Source organism: Eubalaena glacialis, chromosome 3, assembly GCF_028564815.1.
Source record: "Eubalaena glacialis isolate mEubGla1 chromosome 3, mEubGla1.1.hap2.+ XY, whole genome shotgun sequence".
Taxonomy (NCBI): Eukaryota; Metazoa; Chordata; class Mammalia; order Artiodactyla; family Balaenidae; genus Eubalaena; species Eubalaena glacialis.
Window position 1 is genome coordinate 119,596,587 of NC_083718.1, and position 20,165 is coordinate 119,616,751.

Sequence of the window (20,165 nt, forward strand, 5' to 3'; positions counted from 1 at the left end):
AGTACAAACTCATAGAATTTTAACTATCTTGTTATATTCTGAATCTTTAAAAAAACACCTTCTTTATACTGTCTTTCCAGAAAGACCAAAAAATTCAAACAGCTTCTTTAGATGGCTGGGCAAATAGCATTAAATTGTAGTTTCTAAATAAATGTTAATCTATCTAGAGTAATCCTAGACAGTTAAATGGGTTCACACACTAAGATCCTTTAGGTTTAGCAATTTAATGTTTAGGCCATAAGCTAATTATTCAGTGTTTGTTTACTTATAATTACACTATTCAGTATTACAGGGGAAAAGATCTCCGTAAAGGTCCCACATACATTTTATTGCACCTTAGTGATTATCCCATGTAAACATTGTTACATTTATTCATATGAAACAGAGGAATTGTTCAACTGGACTCACTACTATGATAAAGTATGACATTAAGCAAACTCAAGCATATTTTTATTTCATTGGAAACCATATATTTGCTTCTTTAAAAATGCTGTTTTGTTTGTCATATGTTTTTCAGGAATATTAAGTGGATCTATAATTGTCCTACCCGTTAAATAAGATAACTCTGAAAGCCCTTAGCGCTATATTTCATAATTGTTAGGTGCTTGATAAATGTTTATTGAATGAATGAGTGAACTAGGGAATGAAAGAATGAAAGGCACCATCCTTTCTTTCTTTCCTTTTCTTTTGAATCCAAACAAAGCTTAATATTAGTAACAAAAAAAAGATGAATCAACTAAAGATTTAATTTTGTTTATACAGAGAGTAAAGTAATACATTGATAAATGTATTATGTGTTATATTACATATGATATAATTATTTGCATATGTTAATTGAAATATAGAGTACATTTTAATTCTCACCTCCTAAATTTTGTTTTAATATAGGGACCACGAGGACTGCAAGGTGATGCTGGACCTCCTGGAGAAATGGGTGCTGAGGTAATTTTTCTTGGGGCTCTTTCTTGTTAGTTCATCAATACTCAATACTTTTTGTAAGACTCCTCTTAAGGTAAAGTTGATATCTTAGGTATATATATTTTGAAGAATAATTTTATAGTGTTTTGTTTCATATTCAGGAAATAAAACCTAAAATTCTATTAAAACCAGGGATGACTGTTGTATGAACCTAATTTTATGCATATAAAATTCCCTTAACAGTTCATTTAAATGACAGAACAGAAAATGAATAAAACTTTCCCTTCACTGATTTAGAGTTAACTTTGATAACCCTTCACTCCATTATAGAAGAATATTGAAAAGTGACTCTTATTCAAGATATATTTTAGAATAATAAACCATACTTGTTATAATTATAAAATCCAATTACTTCATTTCTTTTGTTTGTTAACTTTAGCCCTAAAAAATTAGGCATAAATTCTCTCCTCCCTTGGCTTCTGTGAAACTGCTCCCTCTTGATTCTGCTTTTTACCTTCTGATTAGCCTCAGTCTTGATGGGAAGCTGTCCTTCCTCTTCCTCAGCTTACAATCATATTATCACATAGACTTTAATTACCAATATTATTCTGATAGCTCTCAGCTTGATAGCTCTAACTCATGCCTCTCTCCTTGGGGCTCCAGTTATTGACTTCCCGTTGTCTTTTATGTATGCACCTAGGTATCCCACAAACATCTCAAATTCAAAATATCTAAACCAAACCCATCGCTTTCCCACTGTTATTCCTCTTTTTATTCTCATCTCACTGAAAGATATCCCTTACGCCCAGTAACCCCAAACTGAGAGTCATCCTAGACTCCTCTTGCTCCTTCATCCTGTTCAATCAGCTATCTTTTCCCTTTGAATAAGCTCCCACTAATGTCTCACCTCCATCCTTTCCTTTACGTCCCCATTGCCAGTGCTCCAGTCCTCTGCTCTAATTCCATGTCTCCTCCAACTGCCATTATTCCTTAGCTACTTGTGGCCAGTTTACCTTTGTCATATCATTCTTGTCCTTGAAATTTTTCAGTGGCTCTCATAGCCTTTAATAAAATGCCAATTTCTTAACATGATAATGTTCTGCATTGTCTAATGTCTGCAGACCTGTTCAGCCACATTCCAATAGAACTTTTCTCCTCCTCTAATTCCACAATTATGCCATGCTTTCTTGCTGTGTACTATGTATCCACGGGGAGCCCAAGGGTGGCTGAGATATGGTCCCTGACTCCTTTAGCAGTTTATAATCTATTCCAGAAGATAATCATGTAAAAGATCATTATATTTCCATCTGTTAGACCCAATGATGGAGACATTCACAGGGCATTATAAGAGTACAGCAATGGGTATGTAACCTTACCTGGATAAGGGGAAAAAGAAGACTTGTCTGTGTTGGGGCGGGGGGAGGGTAATGAGTTTTAAGGAATGAGTATGAGTTAGCCATATGAAAAGAGGGAATAAGGATATAGCGATTCCAGAAAAAGGGGTAGTATGAGTAGGAACATGCAAACATGAGGCAGTATGGATTCTTTGATGCTTGAAGTCAAAACAAGGAGTGATGATAGATGAAATTACAGAGAAATGGTTAGATCAAACGAAAAATCTTACATAATCTGTTAAGAAGCTTGAACTTTTCATCTTATGGGCTACAGTAAGTCATTGTGAGGTAGACATAGGGCAGTGATAAAGTCAGATTTGTTTTTTTGGAAGATCATTTTAGCAGCCTCAAGGAAGATTTATTTGAGAAGACAAGAGTGCAGACCTATATACCTTCTAAAAGGCTGTTGCATTCAACTAGTTAAGAAACAATGGAGGTCCGAACTAAAGTAGTCAGCATAAATAAGAAGGGGATGTATTTGAGAAATGTTTGTTACATAAATTCTGGAGAACCTGCATATTTGTGGGATATGGAAAGTAAAGGGGAAAGAGAAGTCAAAAATTATTTCCAGATTTCAATAGGATGGATGGCAATATCCTTTCCTGAGACAAGAAAAGAAGAATGTTAGTCATAATCTGCTACTCTGCCCAAGGTAAATGGTTAACAGGTAGCAGACCTTGGCTTTGAATCCACATCTGATTCAAAAGCCAGTGCTGAAAACCTATACTATGCCACATCCATCCTCTGAGTCTAAAAAAAGCAGAGGAAAGTCATACCTCATAACTTGAAATTTTTTTTTTTAACAGGGTAGGAGACAAGAATCTGTCGTGATAAGGAGTAGGGGTTGAGCATATTTTCTATTGAGGAAAATATGCTGGTTTAGAATAGTGGTTGAGGATAATGGAAGAGGGAAATGACTAAAGACATGTAAAAGCAGATATACCTTATTAAAAGTAAACTGAAGTAGGAGACTTTGAATTTGCATTATATTAATAATAATGATGTTAATAATAGGTAACAACTTCAGATAACTTTCTATGTTCCTAGCAGTATTTATGTACTTTACCATATTAATGAATTCTCACAATACCCCATGAGGTAATGCAATTATCCTCATTCTACAGATGAGGAAACTAAGACATGAAATGGTTAAGCAACTTGTTCAAGAGCAATAGCTGGTAGTAGTGGTAGAGCCCACATTTAAATTTAGGCCGTCTCTCTCTGCAACCCATTCTCTTAGTCACTATGCCTCTCAATATGTAATGAAGCGACTTTGCACAAGAGTGTAATTTTTCCATTGATGTTCAACTGGGAATAGAAATGGAGAAGGCAATTTAAAGTGCTAATCCAAGATTGGCATAAGAAAAGAGGTACCACAGAGATCAGAAGATCAACTATTGGATTTAGCCTAAGAATAAAAGAAGCCAAGAGGAGCTGACAGATTGGGTGAAACTGGGGAATAGACGAGGTCTAGGAGATTAAAAGCAATTTTGATGTGGAAGAAGTCCTGAGAGAGTTGGAATTCTCTCTTGAGAGAGAATTTTAACCTTAGGTTAGGATATTAAATTCTATAATTTCTGAGGCAGAGCAGAAACTCAGGCAGTCTCACTTCATAGTCCTTCCTCTTAAGTACTGTAATACACTGCCTCTTGTAACAGTAAAGTCACAAAGGTAACCAACAGAAAATTTTAAATAATATAACTATTTAAAAATTGGTGAAATGATGGTAAAATGGAGGGAGTTTTAAGGGAACTAAACTTTTAGCAAGGTAATACATCAAGAATTAGATGTAGATTTCTTGGTTATAGAAATAACCATTAGGAGAACTAAAAACAAATTGTTTTATAAAGTAGTTGCCTCTGAGGAATGGGGCTGGGGCTTTTCATTATAAGTCCATCTGTACTATTGTGCCTGTATAACTTTTATTTTGAAAAAAGCAAAGCAAGTCTGGATTGTGGAAGCTGAGTCAAAATGGAAAATTGAACTTCTCATCTAAAATACTGTAACAACATAAGAGATATTTTAATCTCTAATAATTATTCGGAAGGTTATCACCCGTGGATCAGAACTATTGAGGAATCCCTGGAAGACAGAAAGCAAACAGGAAACTTCTGGTCAAGATAGTATCATAGGTTAATGGCTTTAAACTACCCCTCTACTCTGAAAACATGGGGATTATAGAATGCATATGTATGTATTTATAATTGTGTGTGTATAAGTACACATACATACATACACACACATAGAGTAAGAGAAGAGAGTGAGGAAGTAGAGAAGGGAGAGGCAGGCATAGTATTCTCAAAAACAAGATAAATGTCTCCAAGAGAAAAAAAAAAAAAAAAATACAACAGCAATTATAGGAGCTCGAAGCTTATAAATAGCCAGAGGTTGCAAGAGGTTATATGTTTTCAAGATAAAAGCTTCAACCAAAATCTTCCCAACTGGACCCAACCATGAAAGCGGCATGGGAAAAAATGCCGTATATATGTATATATATAATTCATATCTTCTTTGTGTGATGTATTTTATAAAACCAACAAAGAAAATTGAATTTTTTTCAAGAAGTGTATTCCAAGAGGGATGAACATAAATAGATGGGAAGAATAAAAAGTGAAAAACACAGAGAATAGTAAGGGTATGAGGGTAGAAAATTAGAAGAGGAAATGGGAAGTAGTTTGTCTTGACCAAAGATTAAAGGACGAGAGGAAGGATTAGAAGAAACTGGTCTAAGCAGTCCTGATTTCTGGTGATGTTGTTTTAGCATTTGAACTGTTAAACGGTCCCAGAAATTATCTGGTCTTACGCCATGAAGTTTATAAAGGAGCAGCAAAAATCCTTTCCTGGACATAGATATCCCATCCTTGGGCTGAAAATTACTTCCATCTTCTTATGAGGTTGTTATTGCCTTTATGTTGGTGAAGGAATGTGTACAAACAATGTGTCGAATCATTCTATTCTAGGGACCTTCAGGTATTGAGGGAGAATCTGGTCTGCAAGGAGAGCCAGGTGCAAAGGTAACCTTCCTAAATAGTAAAGGAGAAGGTCTCTAAACTTTCACCATTGACTCCCCGATGTTTGCAGTATTTTGGCAAACAGCCACCATCTTGCAAGCAGATAAAGGACAGCAGATAAAAATGGAAAGTGTTCTCAAATGAGTCAGAAAAAAATATTACTCAGAAAAAGATATTATTTGTCTCTATGCAGATAAGTATGTGTGTGTATATTTATACACACACATATATATACGGCTATATATGGGAGGGAATACAAATGAAAAAGCAAAGTATTATAAATAAATTAATCTGAAGAAAAGGAAAAAATAGTGTTTTGGAACCCCTGTCTTCATGATATACCCTCCATAACTATTAGACATGCAGTTTTAGTAGAAAAGAGTTTAATCTTTCCCTTTGTTTCTTCAGGGAGATGTTGGACCTGCAGGCAGTGTTGGAGTGGCTGGGGAGCCAGGGTTACGGGTACGTGCCTACTAGAAACCATTTTAATGCACTGGCCCTCCTATTTTAAAGACTCAAAACTCAGCCTAAAGACTTCAAAGATTGTATAGTAAACTTTTCTGGTGCATCATAGAAAATGTTTGTCTTCATTTCATAATTTCCAAAGCTGCATGCTAAACTCTGTTCACATTGTAATTTAGTAGCATTGAGAGTCCTAACCACACACATCCTTTTTCTCAGAATCAGATGTACTCAGCAGAATCCTTGCCAAATGTGTGGAGTCACTGTGATTGTCACTAATGTTAGCATGAAGAAGAAATTCACAAATACTAGTGATCAACTCTCATGCTATTTCCGGACCTAACAAGACCAACAGACGTTGAAATCTAATTTGTGTTTAGAAAAACAACAACAAAAAACTAGGGTCATGCAAAGTTAACAAGATTCAAAGAAATAACTGTAGATAATTGTGATGAGATAGCTTACAGAAGTTATTCTAATATAGACAGTGGTTAATTTAAGCTGTGGTAAGTTTTTTTCCAAGATAACAGGGACCAAGATAATTTTAAGAGACATTTGTTAGCTAAAAGGTAAAGTTGGGAGATGTATTTTGCATTCGATTTCTTTCTTGTTCATTTTCCCTTTTTTTTCAGGGGGGTGGGAAGTGTGAGGTCAGGGTAACGGAAGTGTCAGCAGTTGGAGCCATGAGCAACTGTGAAGACGCACTGATTAATTTACTTTTAAATAGTTCAGGTGGCAAGAGAGCCAGTACTTCTTTAATAGCTTCATAAATTGTGGCTCTACATTTCTACAAGTTCTGTGTCTAGAAGACAACTTCCAAATATACCAGGGCCTTGATAGTTGCCTCTTCTCTGTAAGGGAGAAAGTACAGACCCTAAAAATCTGGTACACTGATCTTAACTGAATTAAGTTGTATTAATCCATGTAAATTAAGAAAAGCAAGATACTATAATTTTATGAAATTCAGTATTTACAGTCTTTGAACTAAGAAACATAGGTATAGCTGTCTAAATATCCAAAGCTACCAAATGAATACATATTACCTTTAATTATCTAAAAGTTATTAATATTCTGAGACCATCTTGTGTTTGAATTTACAGTGCTATGACTCTTTAAATCATCTTCAGAGTTATTCCAGGCAAATTAAATCATGTTCATTATACTTTCAAATACTCCTTATAAATAAAGTAGAAGTAGGAATAAATGTATATAAACCTGCTACTTCTATAGATACCAGGGGCAAAAAATAAATTTAGATAAATGATTTAGCGAAATAATAAATCTTATGTTTCTGCTACCAAATAGGGTGAACCAGGAGCTGCTGGAGAAGAAGGTCTCCAGGGTAAAGATGGAGTAAAGGTAAATTATACTTTTAACATTATGATTAAGGTAGATGTTTTTGAGAAATCTTTCAAATATTACACATAATTTTTTATGTGCCAACAAAAATCTCTTATTGCGTGGCATAATTATTTTACTACTTTCCCTTTCTCAAAAATTTTTACTGGGTTACAGGGGGACCCAGGAAGAAGGGGACTTCCTGGAGAGGATGGAGAAAAAGGAGAGACAGGCTTACCAGGGACCACAGGGCCCCTGGGTGGACCAGGTCTAATGGGTCCTCCGGTGAGTACTGCTGGGTTCAATACTCAGTGAACTCAGTCCTCTACACACACACACACACACACACACACAAGTGTGAGCCATACACACACATTCTTGACCCCCTTATATGTCCATTTGGTATTTGAAGGTTGGAACTACGGCTTGAGTGAAGAACAAACCAGGGACTGATTATCAGACTTCCTAACATCCAAGGAAAAAAGATACTTTTCCCATGTGTCACACATGCTATTGAACTTCTTCATTTTTTTTCTCTCTTTATTGCAATGTAATTGACATGTATTATATAAGTTATATAAGTTTACAGTGCATGACTTGTTGATTTGTTATGCATAAATATTGCTAAATGATTACCATAATAAGTTTAGTTAGCACATGTATCACCTCATATAGTTTCCTTTTTGTGTGTGTGGTGAGAATTTTTAAGAGTTACTGTCTTAGCATCTTTCAAGTACACAATACAGTGTTGTTAACTATAGTCACCATGCTGTACATTAGATCTCCAGAACTTATTCATCTTATAACTGGAAATTTGTACCCTTTGACCACCTTCACTTATTTTCCCCATCTCTTCACCCTGGCAACACCAAACAACTCTGTTTCTATGAGTTCTTATGAGTATTTTTAGATAATACATATTCATGAGATCATACAGTATTTGTCTTTCTCTGACTTATTTCACAAGCATAATGCTTTCAAGGTCTATCCATGTTGTTTCAAATGGCAGAATTTCCTTCTTTTTATTACTGAATAATATTACATTGTATACATAGAGAACATATATATGTGTGTGTATATGATCACATTTTTTCAAATATTAGTTGACCTTATATGCATGGGTTTATTTCTGGGCTCTTGATTCTGTTCTTTTGGTCTATATGTCTGTTGTAATGCTGATACCATACTGTTTTGGTTAATATAGTTTTGTATTGATATAGTCTGAAATTAGGAAGTGTGATGCCTCCAGCCTTGTTCTTCTTTCTCAAGATTGTTTTACCTATTCGGTGTCTTTTATGGTTCCATGAAAATCTTAGAATTCCTTTTTTCTATTTTGATAAAAAAAAGTGCCTGGAATCTTGATAGGGATTATACTGAATCTGTAGATGGGTTTGGATAGTATGGACATTTTAACAATATGTGAAAATGAGATATTTTTCCATTTATTTGTATTTTCTTCAGTTTCTTTCATCAGTGTCTTCTAGTTTTCAGTGTATAGATATTTTACCTCCTGGGTTATATTTATTCTAAGTATTTTATTGTTTTTGATGCTATTGTAAATGGGATTATTTTCTTTATTTCTTTTTCAGATAATTTGTTGTTAGTGTGTGGAAATATGACTGGGTTTTTGTAGGTTGATTTTGTATCCTGCAACTTTATTGAAATCATTTATTAATGCTAACAGTTTGTGGTACAGTCTTCAGAGTTTTCTGTATATTAAGATGTCACCTGCAAATAGACATGGTTTTACTTCTGTTTTACTTCTTCCTTTCTAACTTGGATGCCTTTTATTTCTCTTTCTTGCCCAATTGCTCAAGCTTGGACCTCCAGTCACACTTGCCATGTTCCTGATCTTGGAGGAAAAGCTTTTTTTGAGTATGATGTTAGCTGTGGGTTTTTCATATATGGCTTTTATTATGTTGAGGTACATTCCTTCTGTACCCAATTTGTTGAGACTTTTTATCATGAAACGTTGTTGAATTTTTTTCCAGGCCTTTTCTGCATCTATTGAGATGATCGTATGGTTTTTTTCTTTAATTCTGGGAATGTGGTACATCACATTGACTGATTTGCAGATTTTTGAGTCATCTTTGCATACCTGGAATAAATCCCACTTGATCATGGTGTATGGTCCTTTTAATATGCTATTGAATTCAGTTTGCTAGTATTTTGTTGAGAGTTTTTGCATCTCTATTTGTCAGGGATATTGGCTGGCCTGAATTTTTTTTTTCTTGTAGTATCCTTATCTGGCTTGGCATCAGAGTAATGCTGGCCTTGTAAAATGTCTTTGGGTGTATTCCTTCTTCAAAATTTTGGGAAAATTTGAGAAAGTTTAGCATTAATTCTTCTTTAAATGTTTGATATGATTCATCAGTGAAACCATTTGGTCCTGGGCTTTTCTTTGTTGAGAGGTTTTTCACTACTGATTCAATCTCCTTATTCATTGGTCTTTTTAGATTTTCTATTTCTTCATGATTCAGTCTTAGTAGGTAGTATGTTTCTATTTCTCCATTTCTTCTAGGTTTTCAATTTGCTGGCAAATAATTGTATGTAGTAGTCTCTTATGATCCTTTTTCTTTCTGTGGTATCCTTTATGTCTCCTCTTTCATTTCTAACTTTGGGTCCTCTCTCTCAGTGAGTTTGGCTAAAGGTTTGTCAATTTTGTTTATCATTTTTTTTCTGACAGTTCAGATAACATTTTATTTTTCATATTGTAAGTCCATAAGCTTTAGTCTTTTTTAACATCTTTATTGGAGTATAATTGCTTTACAATGGTGTGTTAGTTTCTGCCGTATAACAAAGTGAATCAGCTATACATATACATATATCCCCATATCTCCTCCCTCTTGCATCTCCCTCCCACCCTCCCTATCCCACCCCTCTAGGTGGTCACAAAGCACTGAGCTGACCTCCCTGTGCTATGTGGCTGCTTCCCACTAGCTATCTATTTTACATTTGGTAGTGTATATTTGTCCATGCCACTCTCTCACTTCGTCCCAGCTTACCCTTCCCCCTCTCCATGTCCTCAAGTCCATTCCCTACGTCTGCATCTTTATTCCCGTCCTGCCCCTAGGTTCTTCAGAACCATTTTTTTTTTAGATTCCATATATATGTGTTAGCATACGGTATTTGTTTTCCTCTTTCTGACTTACTTCACTCTGTATGACAGACTCTAGGTCCATCCACCTCACTTCAAATAACTCAATTTCGTTTCTTTTTATGGCTGAGTAATATTCCATTGTATATATGTGCCACATCTTCTTTATCCATTCATCTGTCGATGGACACTTAGGTTGCTTCCATGTTCTGGCTATTGTAAATACAGCTGCAAAAATAGTTCTAAAAGGGAAGTTTATAGTGATAAATTCCACATTAGAAAAAGGGAAAGACCTCCAATAAGCAACCTAACTTTACTCTTCAAGGAAGTGGAAAAAGAAGAACAAAATAAGGCCAAAGTTAGCAAGAAGGAAGTGATAAAGATTAGAGCAGGAATAAGTGAAATAGAGGAAAGGGAAACAATAGAAAAAATTAATAAGAGTTGGTTTTTAAAAATGATAAACAGTGGAAGTTGTGCACCATCATTCACACTGTAAGACCCTAACATGAAACTGCAGCCAAAAGGTCTAACAGCACTGTAGAGTGTATAGGCATGTACATACATGGCCCCTCTGTCTGCAAGATGCTTTGGTGGAATGTTATATCCAAAGTTAGATCTAAAGTTGGAAGCCTCTTCTCTTGCAATGTCTGCTAAAGAACGAGCATCTGCCAACAAACCTGCTACTGCCATTCCAACATGCCGATCAACATTAAAAAGTCATTTGTTAGCACCTTCTTCATAAAATTTAGAAAGGACTAATTTTTCTACCCCAAAGACAACGCCATCTTTACATCTGATTCCAATAGCTGTACTACTATTTTCCACAGGCTTCATAGCAAACTCAACTTGAAAAACTCTTCCAACAGGAGAGAATGTAGAGGCTGACAGGTCATACCCAGCGCCGATTGAGCTCATCGTGCTAAAACCACTGGGACACCTAGGGCTTCAGGGTCTGAGGAATATTTTTTAATTTCCATGTATTTGTGAGTTTTACAACTTTTCTCTCCTGTTGTTGATTTCTAGTTTCATACCATTGTGGCTGGAAAGATACTTGATATAATTTCTATCTAACTGTATTTATAGAGACTTGTATTGTGGCCTTACATATGATCTATCTACAAAAATGTTCCATGTGAACATTTTTACATTTTTTGAGAAGAATGTGTATTCTGCTACTGTTGGATGGAATGTTCTTTATATGTCCATTACGTCTATTTGGCCTGTAGTGTTGTTCAAATCTTCTGTTTCTTTATTAATTTTCTGTCTGGAAGATGTAGCCATTTTAGAGAGTAGGATATTAAAGTCCCCAAACAAGATAGTATTGCTGCTTATTTCTCCTTTTATTTCTGTTAGTATTTACTTTATATATTTAGATACTCCAATGTTTGGCACATAAATATTTATAATTATTATATATTATCAATTAATTGACCCATTTATCATTATTAATGACCTTCCTTGTCTCTTGTGACTGTTTTCAGCTTAAAATCTATTTTATCTGATATAAGTATAGCTATCCCTGCTTTCTTTTGGGTACCATTTGCTTGAAATATCTTCCCTCATCCCTTCCCTCTCAGTCTTTGTGTGTCCTTAAAGCTTAAGTGAGTCTCTTGTAGGCAGCATATAGCTGGGTCTCTTTTTTAAAATCCTTTCAGCCATTCTGTCTTTTGATTGGATAAGTTAATCCATTTACAATTGAAGTAATTATTGATAAGGAAGGACTTCCTATTGCCATTGTGTTCATTGTTTGCTGATTGTTTTACAGACTATTACTTCATTGCTTACTCACTTGCTGTTTTCTTTTGTGATTTTTGGACTTCGGTAGCAGTGTGCCTTGAGTCCTTTATCATAATCTTGTGTATCTACTACATGTTTTTCCTTTGTGGCTCACATAAAATATATTACAATTGTAACATCATAGTTTAAGCAGATAAAACTTAACTTTGATATCATACAGAAACTTTATGCGTTTACTTCTTTCTCCCCCCTCACATTTTAGGTTATTGATGTTACAGTTTAATCTTTTTGTATTATTTATCCAAAAACAAATTATTGTAGTTATGGTTATTTTTGTTGTTGTTGTTTTTGTTTTTGTGTTTGTTTTCTAAAATAATGGGTTCATTGAGATGTAATTCACATACCATAAAATTCACATGTTTAAAGTGTACAATTTAGTGGTTTATAGTACATTCACAAAGTTGTGCAATCATTATGACTGTCTAATTCCAGAACATTTTCATCATGCCAAACACAAACCCTGTACCCACTACCAGTCATTCCCCATTCTCCCCTTCCCCTAGCCTCTGGCAACCACTAATTTACTCTCTGTCTCTGTAGATTTTCCTATTCTGGACTATGTTTAACTTTTTGAAGTGTAAAAAAGAATTCTTTCTTTTTTTTTTTTTACAACCCACCCCCTGCCGCTTTCCCCCCTTGGTGTCCATACATTTGTTCTCTACATCTGTGTCTCAATTTCTGCCCTGCAAACCGGTTCACCTGTACCATTTTTCTAGGTTCCACATATATGTGTTAATATACGATATTTGTTTTTCTCTTTCTGACTTACTTCACTCTGTATGAGAGTCTCTAGATCCATCCACGTCTCTACGAATGACCCAATTTCGTTCCTTTTTATGGGTGAGCAATATTCCATTATATATATATATGTACCACATCTTCTTTATGCATTCGTCTGTCGATGGGCATTTAGGTTGCTTCCATGACCTGGCTATTGTAAATAGTGCTGCAATGAACATTGAGGTGCATGTGTCTTTTCTTTTTTTAATTTAATTTTATTTATTTTTTTATACAGCAGGTTATTATTAGTCATCCATTTTATACACATCAGTGTATACATGTCAATCCCAATCTCCCAATTCATCACACCCCAACCCCCCACCCCCGCCACTTTCCGCATGTGTCTTTTTGAATTATGGTTTTCCCAGGGTATATGTCGAGTACTGAGATTGCTGGGTCATATGGTAGTTCTATTTTTAGTTCTTTAAGGAACCTCCATACTGTTCTACATAGTGGCTGTATCAATTTACATTCCCACCAACAGTGCAAGAGGGTTCCCTTTTCTCCACACCCTCTCCAGCATTTGTTGTTTGTAGATTTTCTGATGATGCCCATTCTAACTGGTGTGAGGTGATACCTCATTGTAGTTTTCATTTGCATTTCTCTAATAATTAGTGATGTTGAGCAGCTTTTCATGTGCTTCTTGGCCTTCTGTATGTCTTCTTTGGAGAAATGTCTATTTAGGTCTTCTGCCCACTTTTGGATTGGGTTGTTTGTTTTTTTCATATTGAGCGGCATGGGCTGTTTATATATATTGGAAATTAATCCTTTGTCTGTTGATTCGTTTGCAAATGTTTTCTCCCATTTTGAGGGCTGTCTTTTCGTCTTGTTTATGGTTTCCTTTGCTGTGCAAAAGCTTTGAAGTTTCATTAGGTCCCATTTGTTTATTTTTGTTTTTATTTCCATTACTCTAGGAGGTGGATCAAAAAAGATCTTGCTGTGATTTATGTCAAAGAGTGTTCTTCCTATGTTTTCCTCTAAGAGTTTTATACTGGCCGATCTTACATTTAGGTCTCTAATCCATTTTGAGTTTATTTTTGTGTATGGTGATAGGGAGTGTTCTAATTTTACTCTTTTACATATAGCTGTCCAGTTTTCCCAGCACCACTTATTGAAGAGACTGTCTTTTCTCCATTGTATATCCTTGCCTCCTTTGTCGTAGATTAGTTGACCATAGGTGCATGGGTTTATCTCTGGGCTTTCTATCTTGTTCCATTGATCTATGTTTCTGTTTTTGTGCCAGTACCATATTGTCTTGATTACTGTAGCTTTGTAGTATAGTCTGAAGTCAGGGAGTCTGATTCCTCCAGCTCCGTTTTTTTCCCTCAAGACAGTTTTAGCTATTCGGGGTCTTTTATGTCTCCATACAAATTTTAAGATTTTTTGTTCTAGTTCCGTAAAAAATGCCATTGGTAATTTGATAGGGATTGCATTAAATCTGTAGATTGCTTTGGGTAGTAGAGTCATTTTCACAATTTTGATTCTTCCAATCCAAGAACATGGTATATCTCTCCATCTGTTGGTATCATCTTTAATTTCTTTCATCAGTGTCTTATAGTTTTCTGCATACAGGTCTTTTGTCTCCCTAGGTAAGTTTATTCCTAGGTATTTTATTCTTTTTGTTGCAATGGTAAATGGGAGTGTTTCCTTAATTTCTCTTTCAGATTTTTCATCATTACAGTATAGGAATGCAAGAGATTTCTGTGCATTAATTTTGTATCCTACAACTTTACCAAATTCATTGATTACCTCTAGTAGTATTCTGGTGGCATCTTTAGGATTCTCTATATATAGTATCATGTCATCTGCAAACAGTGACAGTTTTACTTCTTCTTTTCCAATTTATATCCCTTTTATTTCTTTTTCTTCTCTGATTGCTGTGGCTAGGACTTCCAAAACTATGTTGACTACTAGTGGTGAGAGTGGACATCCTTGTCTTGTACCTGATCTTAGAGGAAATGCTTTCAGTTTTTCACCATTGAGAATGATGTTTGCTGTGAGTTTCTTGTATATGGCCTTTATTATGTTGAGCTAGATTCCCTCTATACCCACTTTCTGGAGAGTTTTTATCATAAATGGGTGTTGAATTTTGTCAAAAGCTTTTTCTGCATCTATTGAGATGATCATATGGTTTTTATTCTTCAATTTGTTAATATGGTGTATCACATTGATTGATTTGTGTATAATGAAGAATCCTTGCATCCCTGGGATAAATCCCACTTGATCATGGTGTATGATCCTTTTAATGTGTTGTTGGATTCTGTTTGCTAGTATTTTGTTGAGGATTTTTGCATCTATATTCATCAGTGATATTGGTCTGTAATTTTCTTTTTTTGTAGTGTCTTTGTCTGGTTTTGGTAGCAGGGTGATGGTGGCCTCATAGAATGAGTTTGGGAGTGTTCCTTCCTCTGCAAATTTTTGGAAGAGTTTGAGAAGGATGGGTGTTAGCTCTTCTCTAAACGTTTGATAGAATTCACCTGTGAAGCCCTCTGGTCCTGGACCTTTGTTTGTTGGAAGATTTTTTAATCACAGTTTCAATTTCATTACCTGTGATTGGTCTGTTCATATCTTCTATTTCTTCCTGGTTCAGTCTTGGAAGGTTATACCTTTCTAAGAATTTGTCCATATCTTCCAGGTTGTCCATTTTATCATCATAGAGTTGATTGTAGTAGTCGCTTAGGATGCTTTGTATTTCTGCGGTGTCTGTTTTAACTTCTCCTTTTTCATTTCAATTTTATTGATTTGAGTCCTCTCCCTCTTTTTCTTGATGAGTCTGGCTAATGGTTTATCAAGTTTGTTTATCTTCTCAAAGAACCAGCTTTTAGTTTTAGTGATCTTTGCTATTGTTTTCTTTGTTTCTATTTCATTTATTTCTGCTCTGATCTTTATGATTTCTTTCCTTCTGCTAACTTTGGGTTTTGTTTGCTCTTATTTCTCTAGTTCCTTTACATGTAAGGTTAGATTGTTTATTTGAGATTTTTCTTGTTTTTTGAGGTAGGCTTGTATAGCTATAAACTTCCCTCTTAGAACTGCTTTTGCCACATCCCAGAGGTTTTGGATCGTCGTGTTTTCATTGTCATTTGTCTCTAGGTATTTCTTGATTTCCTCTTTGATTTCTTCAGGGAGCTCTTGGTTTAGTAATATATTGTTTAGCCTCCACGTGTTTGTGTTTTTTACGGTTTTTTCCCTGTAATTGATTTCTAGTCTCATAGTGTTGTGGTCAGAAAAGATGCTTTATATGATTTCAATTTTCTTAAATTTACTGAGGCTTCATTTGTGACCCAAGATGGGATCTATCCTGGAGGATGTTCCATGCACACTTGAGAAGAAAGTGTAATCTGCTGTTTTTGGATGGAATGTCTTATAAATATCAATTAAATCTATCTGGTCTGTTGTGTCATTTAAAGCTTGTGTTTCCTTATTAATTTTCTGTTTGGATGATCTGTCCATTGGTTTAAGTGAGGTGTTAAAGTCCCCCACTATTATTGTGTTACTGTCGATTTCCTCTTTTATAGCTGTTAGCAGTTGCCTTATGTATTGAGGTGCTCCTATGTTGGGTGCATGTATATTTATAATTGTTATATCTTCTTCTTGGATTGATCCCTTGATCATTATGTAGTGTCCTTCCTTGTCTCTTGTAACATTTTAAAGTCTATTTTATCTGATATGAGTATTGCTACTCCAGCTTTCTTTTGATTTCCATTTGCATGGAATATCTTTTTCCATCCCCTCACTTTCAGTCTGTATGTGTCCCTAGGTCTGAAGTGGGTCTCTTGTAGACAGCATATATATGAGTCTTATTTTTGTATCCATTCAGCGAGCCTGTGTCTTTTGGTTGGAGCATTTAATCCATTCACGTTTAAGGTAATTATCGATATGTATGTTCCTGTGACCATTTTCTTAATTGTTTTGGGTTTGTTTTTGTAGGTCCTTTTCTTCTCTTGTGTTTCCCACTTAGAGAAGTTCCTTTAGCATTTGTTGTAGAGTTGGTTTGGTGGTGCTGAATTCTGTTAGCCTTTGCTTGTCTGTAAAGCTTTTGATTTCTCCATCGAATCTGAATGAGATCCTTGCTGGGTAGAGTAATCTTGGTTGTAGGTTCTTCCCTTTCATCACTTTAAGTATATCATGCCACTCTCTTCTGACTTATAGAGTTTCTGCTGATAAATCAGCTGTTAACCTTATGGGAGTTCCCTTGTATGTTATTTGTCGTTTTTCCCTTGCTGCTTTCAATAATTTTTCTTTGTCTTTAATTTTTGCCAATTTGATTACTGTGTGTCTCGGCATGTTTCTCCTTGGGTTTATCCTGTATGGGATTCTCTGCGCTTCCTGGATTTGGGTGGCTATTTCCTTTCCCATGTTAGGGAAGTTTTCGCCTATAATCTCTTCAAATATTTTCTTGGGTCCTTTCTCTCTCTCTTCTCCTTCTGGGACCCCTGTAATGCAAATGTTGTTGCATTTAATGTTGTCCCAGAGGTCTCTTAGGCTGTCTTCATTTCTTTTCATTCTTTTTTCTTTATTCTGTTCTGCAGCAGTGAATTCCACCATACTGTCTTCCAGGTCACTTATCCATTCTTCTGCCTCAGTTATTCTGCTATTGATTCCTTCTAGTGTATTTTTCACTTCAGTTATTGTATTGTTCATCTCTGTTTGTTTGTTCTTTAATTCTTCTAGATCTTTGTTAAACATTTCTTGCATCTTCTCGATCTTTGCCTCCATTCTGTTTCTGAGGTCCTGGATCATCTTCACTATCATTATTCTGAATTCCTTTTCTGGAAGGTTTCCTATCTCCACTTCATTTAGCTGTTTTTCTGGGGTTTTATCTTGTTCCTTCATCTGGTACATAGCCCTCTGCCTTTTCATCTTGTCTGTCTTTCTGTGAATGTGGTTTTTGTTCCACAGGCTGTAGGATTGTAGTACTTCTTGCTTCTGCTGTCTGCCCTTGGTGGATGAGGCTATCTAAGTGGCTTGTGCAAGTTTCCTGATGGGAGGGACTGATGGTGGGTAGAGCTGGGTGTTTCTCTGGTGGGCAGAGCTCAGTAAAACTTTAATCCACTTGACTGCTGATGGGTGGGGCTTGGTCCCCTCCCTGTTGGTTGTTTGGTCTGAGGCAACCCAACACTGGAGCCTACTCAGGCTCTTTGGTGGGGCTAATGGCAGACGCTGGGAGGGCTCACGCCAAGGAGTACTTCCCAGAGCTTCTGCTGCCAGTGTCCTTGTCCACACGGTGAGACAGAGCCACCCCCTGCCTCTGCACGAGACCCTCCAACACTAGCAGGTAGGTCTGGTTCAGTCTCTGGGGGGGGTCACTGCTCCTTCCCCTGGGTCCCGATGTGCACACTACTTTGTGTGTGCCCTCCAAGAGTGGAGTCTCTGTTTCCCCGAGTCCTGTCAAAGTCCTGCAATCAAATCCCGCTAGCCTTCAAAGTCTGATTCTCTAGGAATTCCTCCTCCCGTTGCCAGACCCCCAGGTTCGGAAGCCTGACGTGGGGCTCAGAACCTTCACTCCAGTGGGTGGACTTCTGTGGTATAAGTGTTCTCCAGTTTGTGAGTCACCCACACAGGAGTTATGGGATTTGATTTTATTGTGATTGCGCCCCTCCTACCGTCTCATTGTGGCTTCTCCTTTGTATTTGGTTGTGGGGTATCTTTTTTGGTGAGTTCCAGTGTCTTCCCGTCGATGATTGTTCAGCAGTTAATTGTGATTCCGGTGTTCTCACAAGAGGGAGTGAGAGCACGTCCTTCTACTCCACCATCTTGAACCAATCCTGTTATGGTTATTTTTAATAAACTTGTTTTTCAACTTTTAAACTAGAATTGTAAGTGATTTATGTACCACCATTACAATATTAGAGAATCTGGCTTTGAATATATATTTACCTTTAGTGGGGAGTTTCACACATTTATATGTTTTTACAATGTTATATTTCAGCTTCAAAAATGCCCTTCAGCATTTTTTGTAAGGCATATTTAGTGGTGATGAACCCTTCAGCTTTTGTTTGTTTGGGAAAGTCTTTATCATGCCTTTATTCCTGAAGGACAGCTTTTCTGGGTATAGTGTTCTTGGTTAACAGGTTCTTTTTTTTTCTTTCCATATTTTGAAGATGTTATTCCATTCTCTCCTGGTCTGCAAAATTTCTGCTGAGAAACCTACTTATAGTATTATTTAGGCTCCTTTATGTAATGAGTCACATTTCTCTTACTACTTTTAAAATTATCTCTTTGTTTTGACAATATAGTTACAGTCATCCCTCAGTATCCATAGGGGATTGGTTGCAGGACCCCCACAGGTACCAAAATCTGCACATGCTTAAGTCCCTTACATAAAATGGCATAATATTTGCATATAACCTACATACATTCTCCCATATACTTTAAATCACCTCTAGATTACTTATAATCTTAATACAATGTAAATGCTATGTAAATAGTTTTAAATACAGTATAAATGCTACGTAAACCAGTGTCAGTTCGTGGCAAATTCATGTTTTGTTTTGGAACTTTCTGGAATTTTTTTTGTAACATTTTTGATCCACAATTGTTTGACTCTGCAGTCGTGGAACCCGTAGATACTGAGGGCCGACTATAATGTGTCTCAAAGTGACCTTTTTTGCGTTTAACCTGTTTGGGATTTTTGAGCCTCAAAAATCTGGACGTCTATTTCTCTCCCCAAGTTTGGGACGTTTTCAGCCGTTATATCTTTAAGTAGTCTTTCTGCTCTTTTCTCCTTTTATTCTCCCAGTATTCACACAATATTGTTTTATTTCACACAGTCCCTTAAGTATCATAGTCTTTTCTTCATTCTTTTTCATCCTTTTTTCTTTTTCTTCCTTGGGATAATTTCAAATGACTTATCTTTGTGTTCACTGATTCTTCTGCTTGGGCAAGTCTGCTGTTGAAACTCTATTGAGTTCTTCAGTTCAATCTTTATCTCTAGGATTTTTGTTTTGTTTATTCACATGGTTTCTGTTTCTTTGTTGAACTTCTCGTTTTGTTCACGCACTGTTTTTCTAATTTCATTTAGTTATCTGTGTGTTCTTGAAGTTCACTGAACTTCTTTAAGAGGATAATTCTGAATTCTTTGTTAGGCAGTTCATAGATTTCCATTTCTTTGGTGTCAGTTATTGAAGCTTTATTAGTTTCTTTTGGTCTTGTCATGTTTACCTGATTCTTTATGCTCATAGTATCTTTGCATTGGTATTTACACATTTGAGTAAGTGGTCTCCTCTTCCAAACTTTTCAGGTTTGTTTTGGCAGGGAAAGACCTTCACCAGTCTGCTTTGCTTAGGCGGAACTGGACGGGTCAGCTTGTAGCATTTGTGGGCAGACACAGCTTGCTATTGAGGTCTCCAGTTTGGTGAGGTTCCTACC

General features: G+C 36.1%; 1 protein-coding gene and 1 pseudogene across 4 annotated transcripts in view; one reads left to right on the top strand and one right to left on the bottom strand.

Annotated features, from left to right (window-relative positions):
• The window catches only part of COL24A1 (collagen type XXIV alpha 1 chain), a 395,517-nt gene that overhangs the window by 271,159 nt on the left and 104,193 nt on the right, over window positions 1–20,165 (top strand). For all 4 annotated transcript variants that reach the window (XM_061183940.1, XM_061183941.1, XM_061183942.1 and 1 more), the window contains exons 34-38: window positions 889–942; window positions 5,273–5,326; window positions 5,732–5,785; window positions 7,091–7,144; window positions 7,301–7,408. In XM_061183940.1, coding sequence (XP_061039923.1) covers window positions 889–942; window positions 5,273–5,326; window positions 5,732–5,785; window positions 7,091–7,144; window positions 7,301–7,408 — 324 coding nt within the window. The remainder of the gene's footprint in view (window positions 1–888; window positions 943–5,272; window positions 5,327–5,731; window positions 5,786–7,090; window positions 7,145–7,300; window positions 7,409–20,165) is intronic.
• LOC133088980 (proteasome subunit alpha type-3-like) lies at window positions 7,543–11,135 on the bottom strand (annotated as a pseudogene).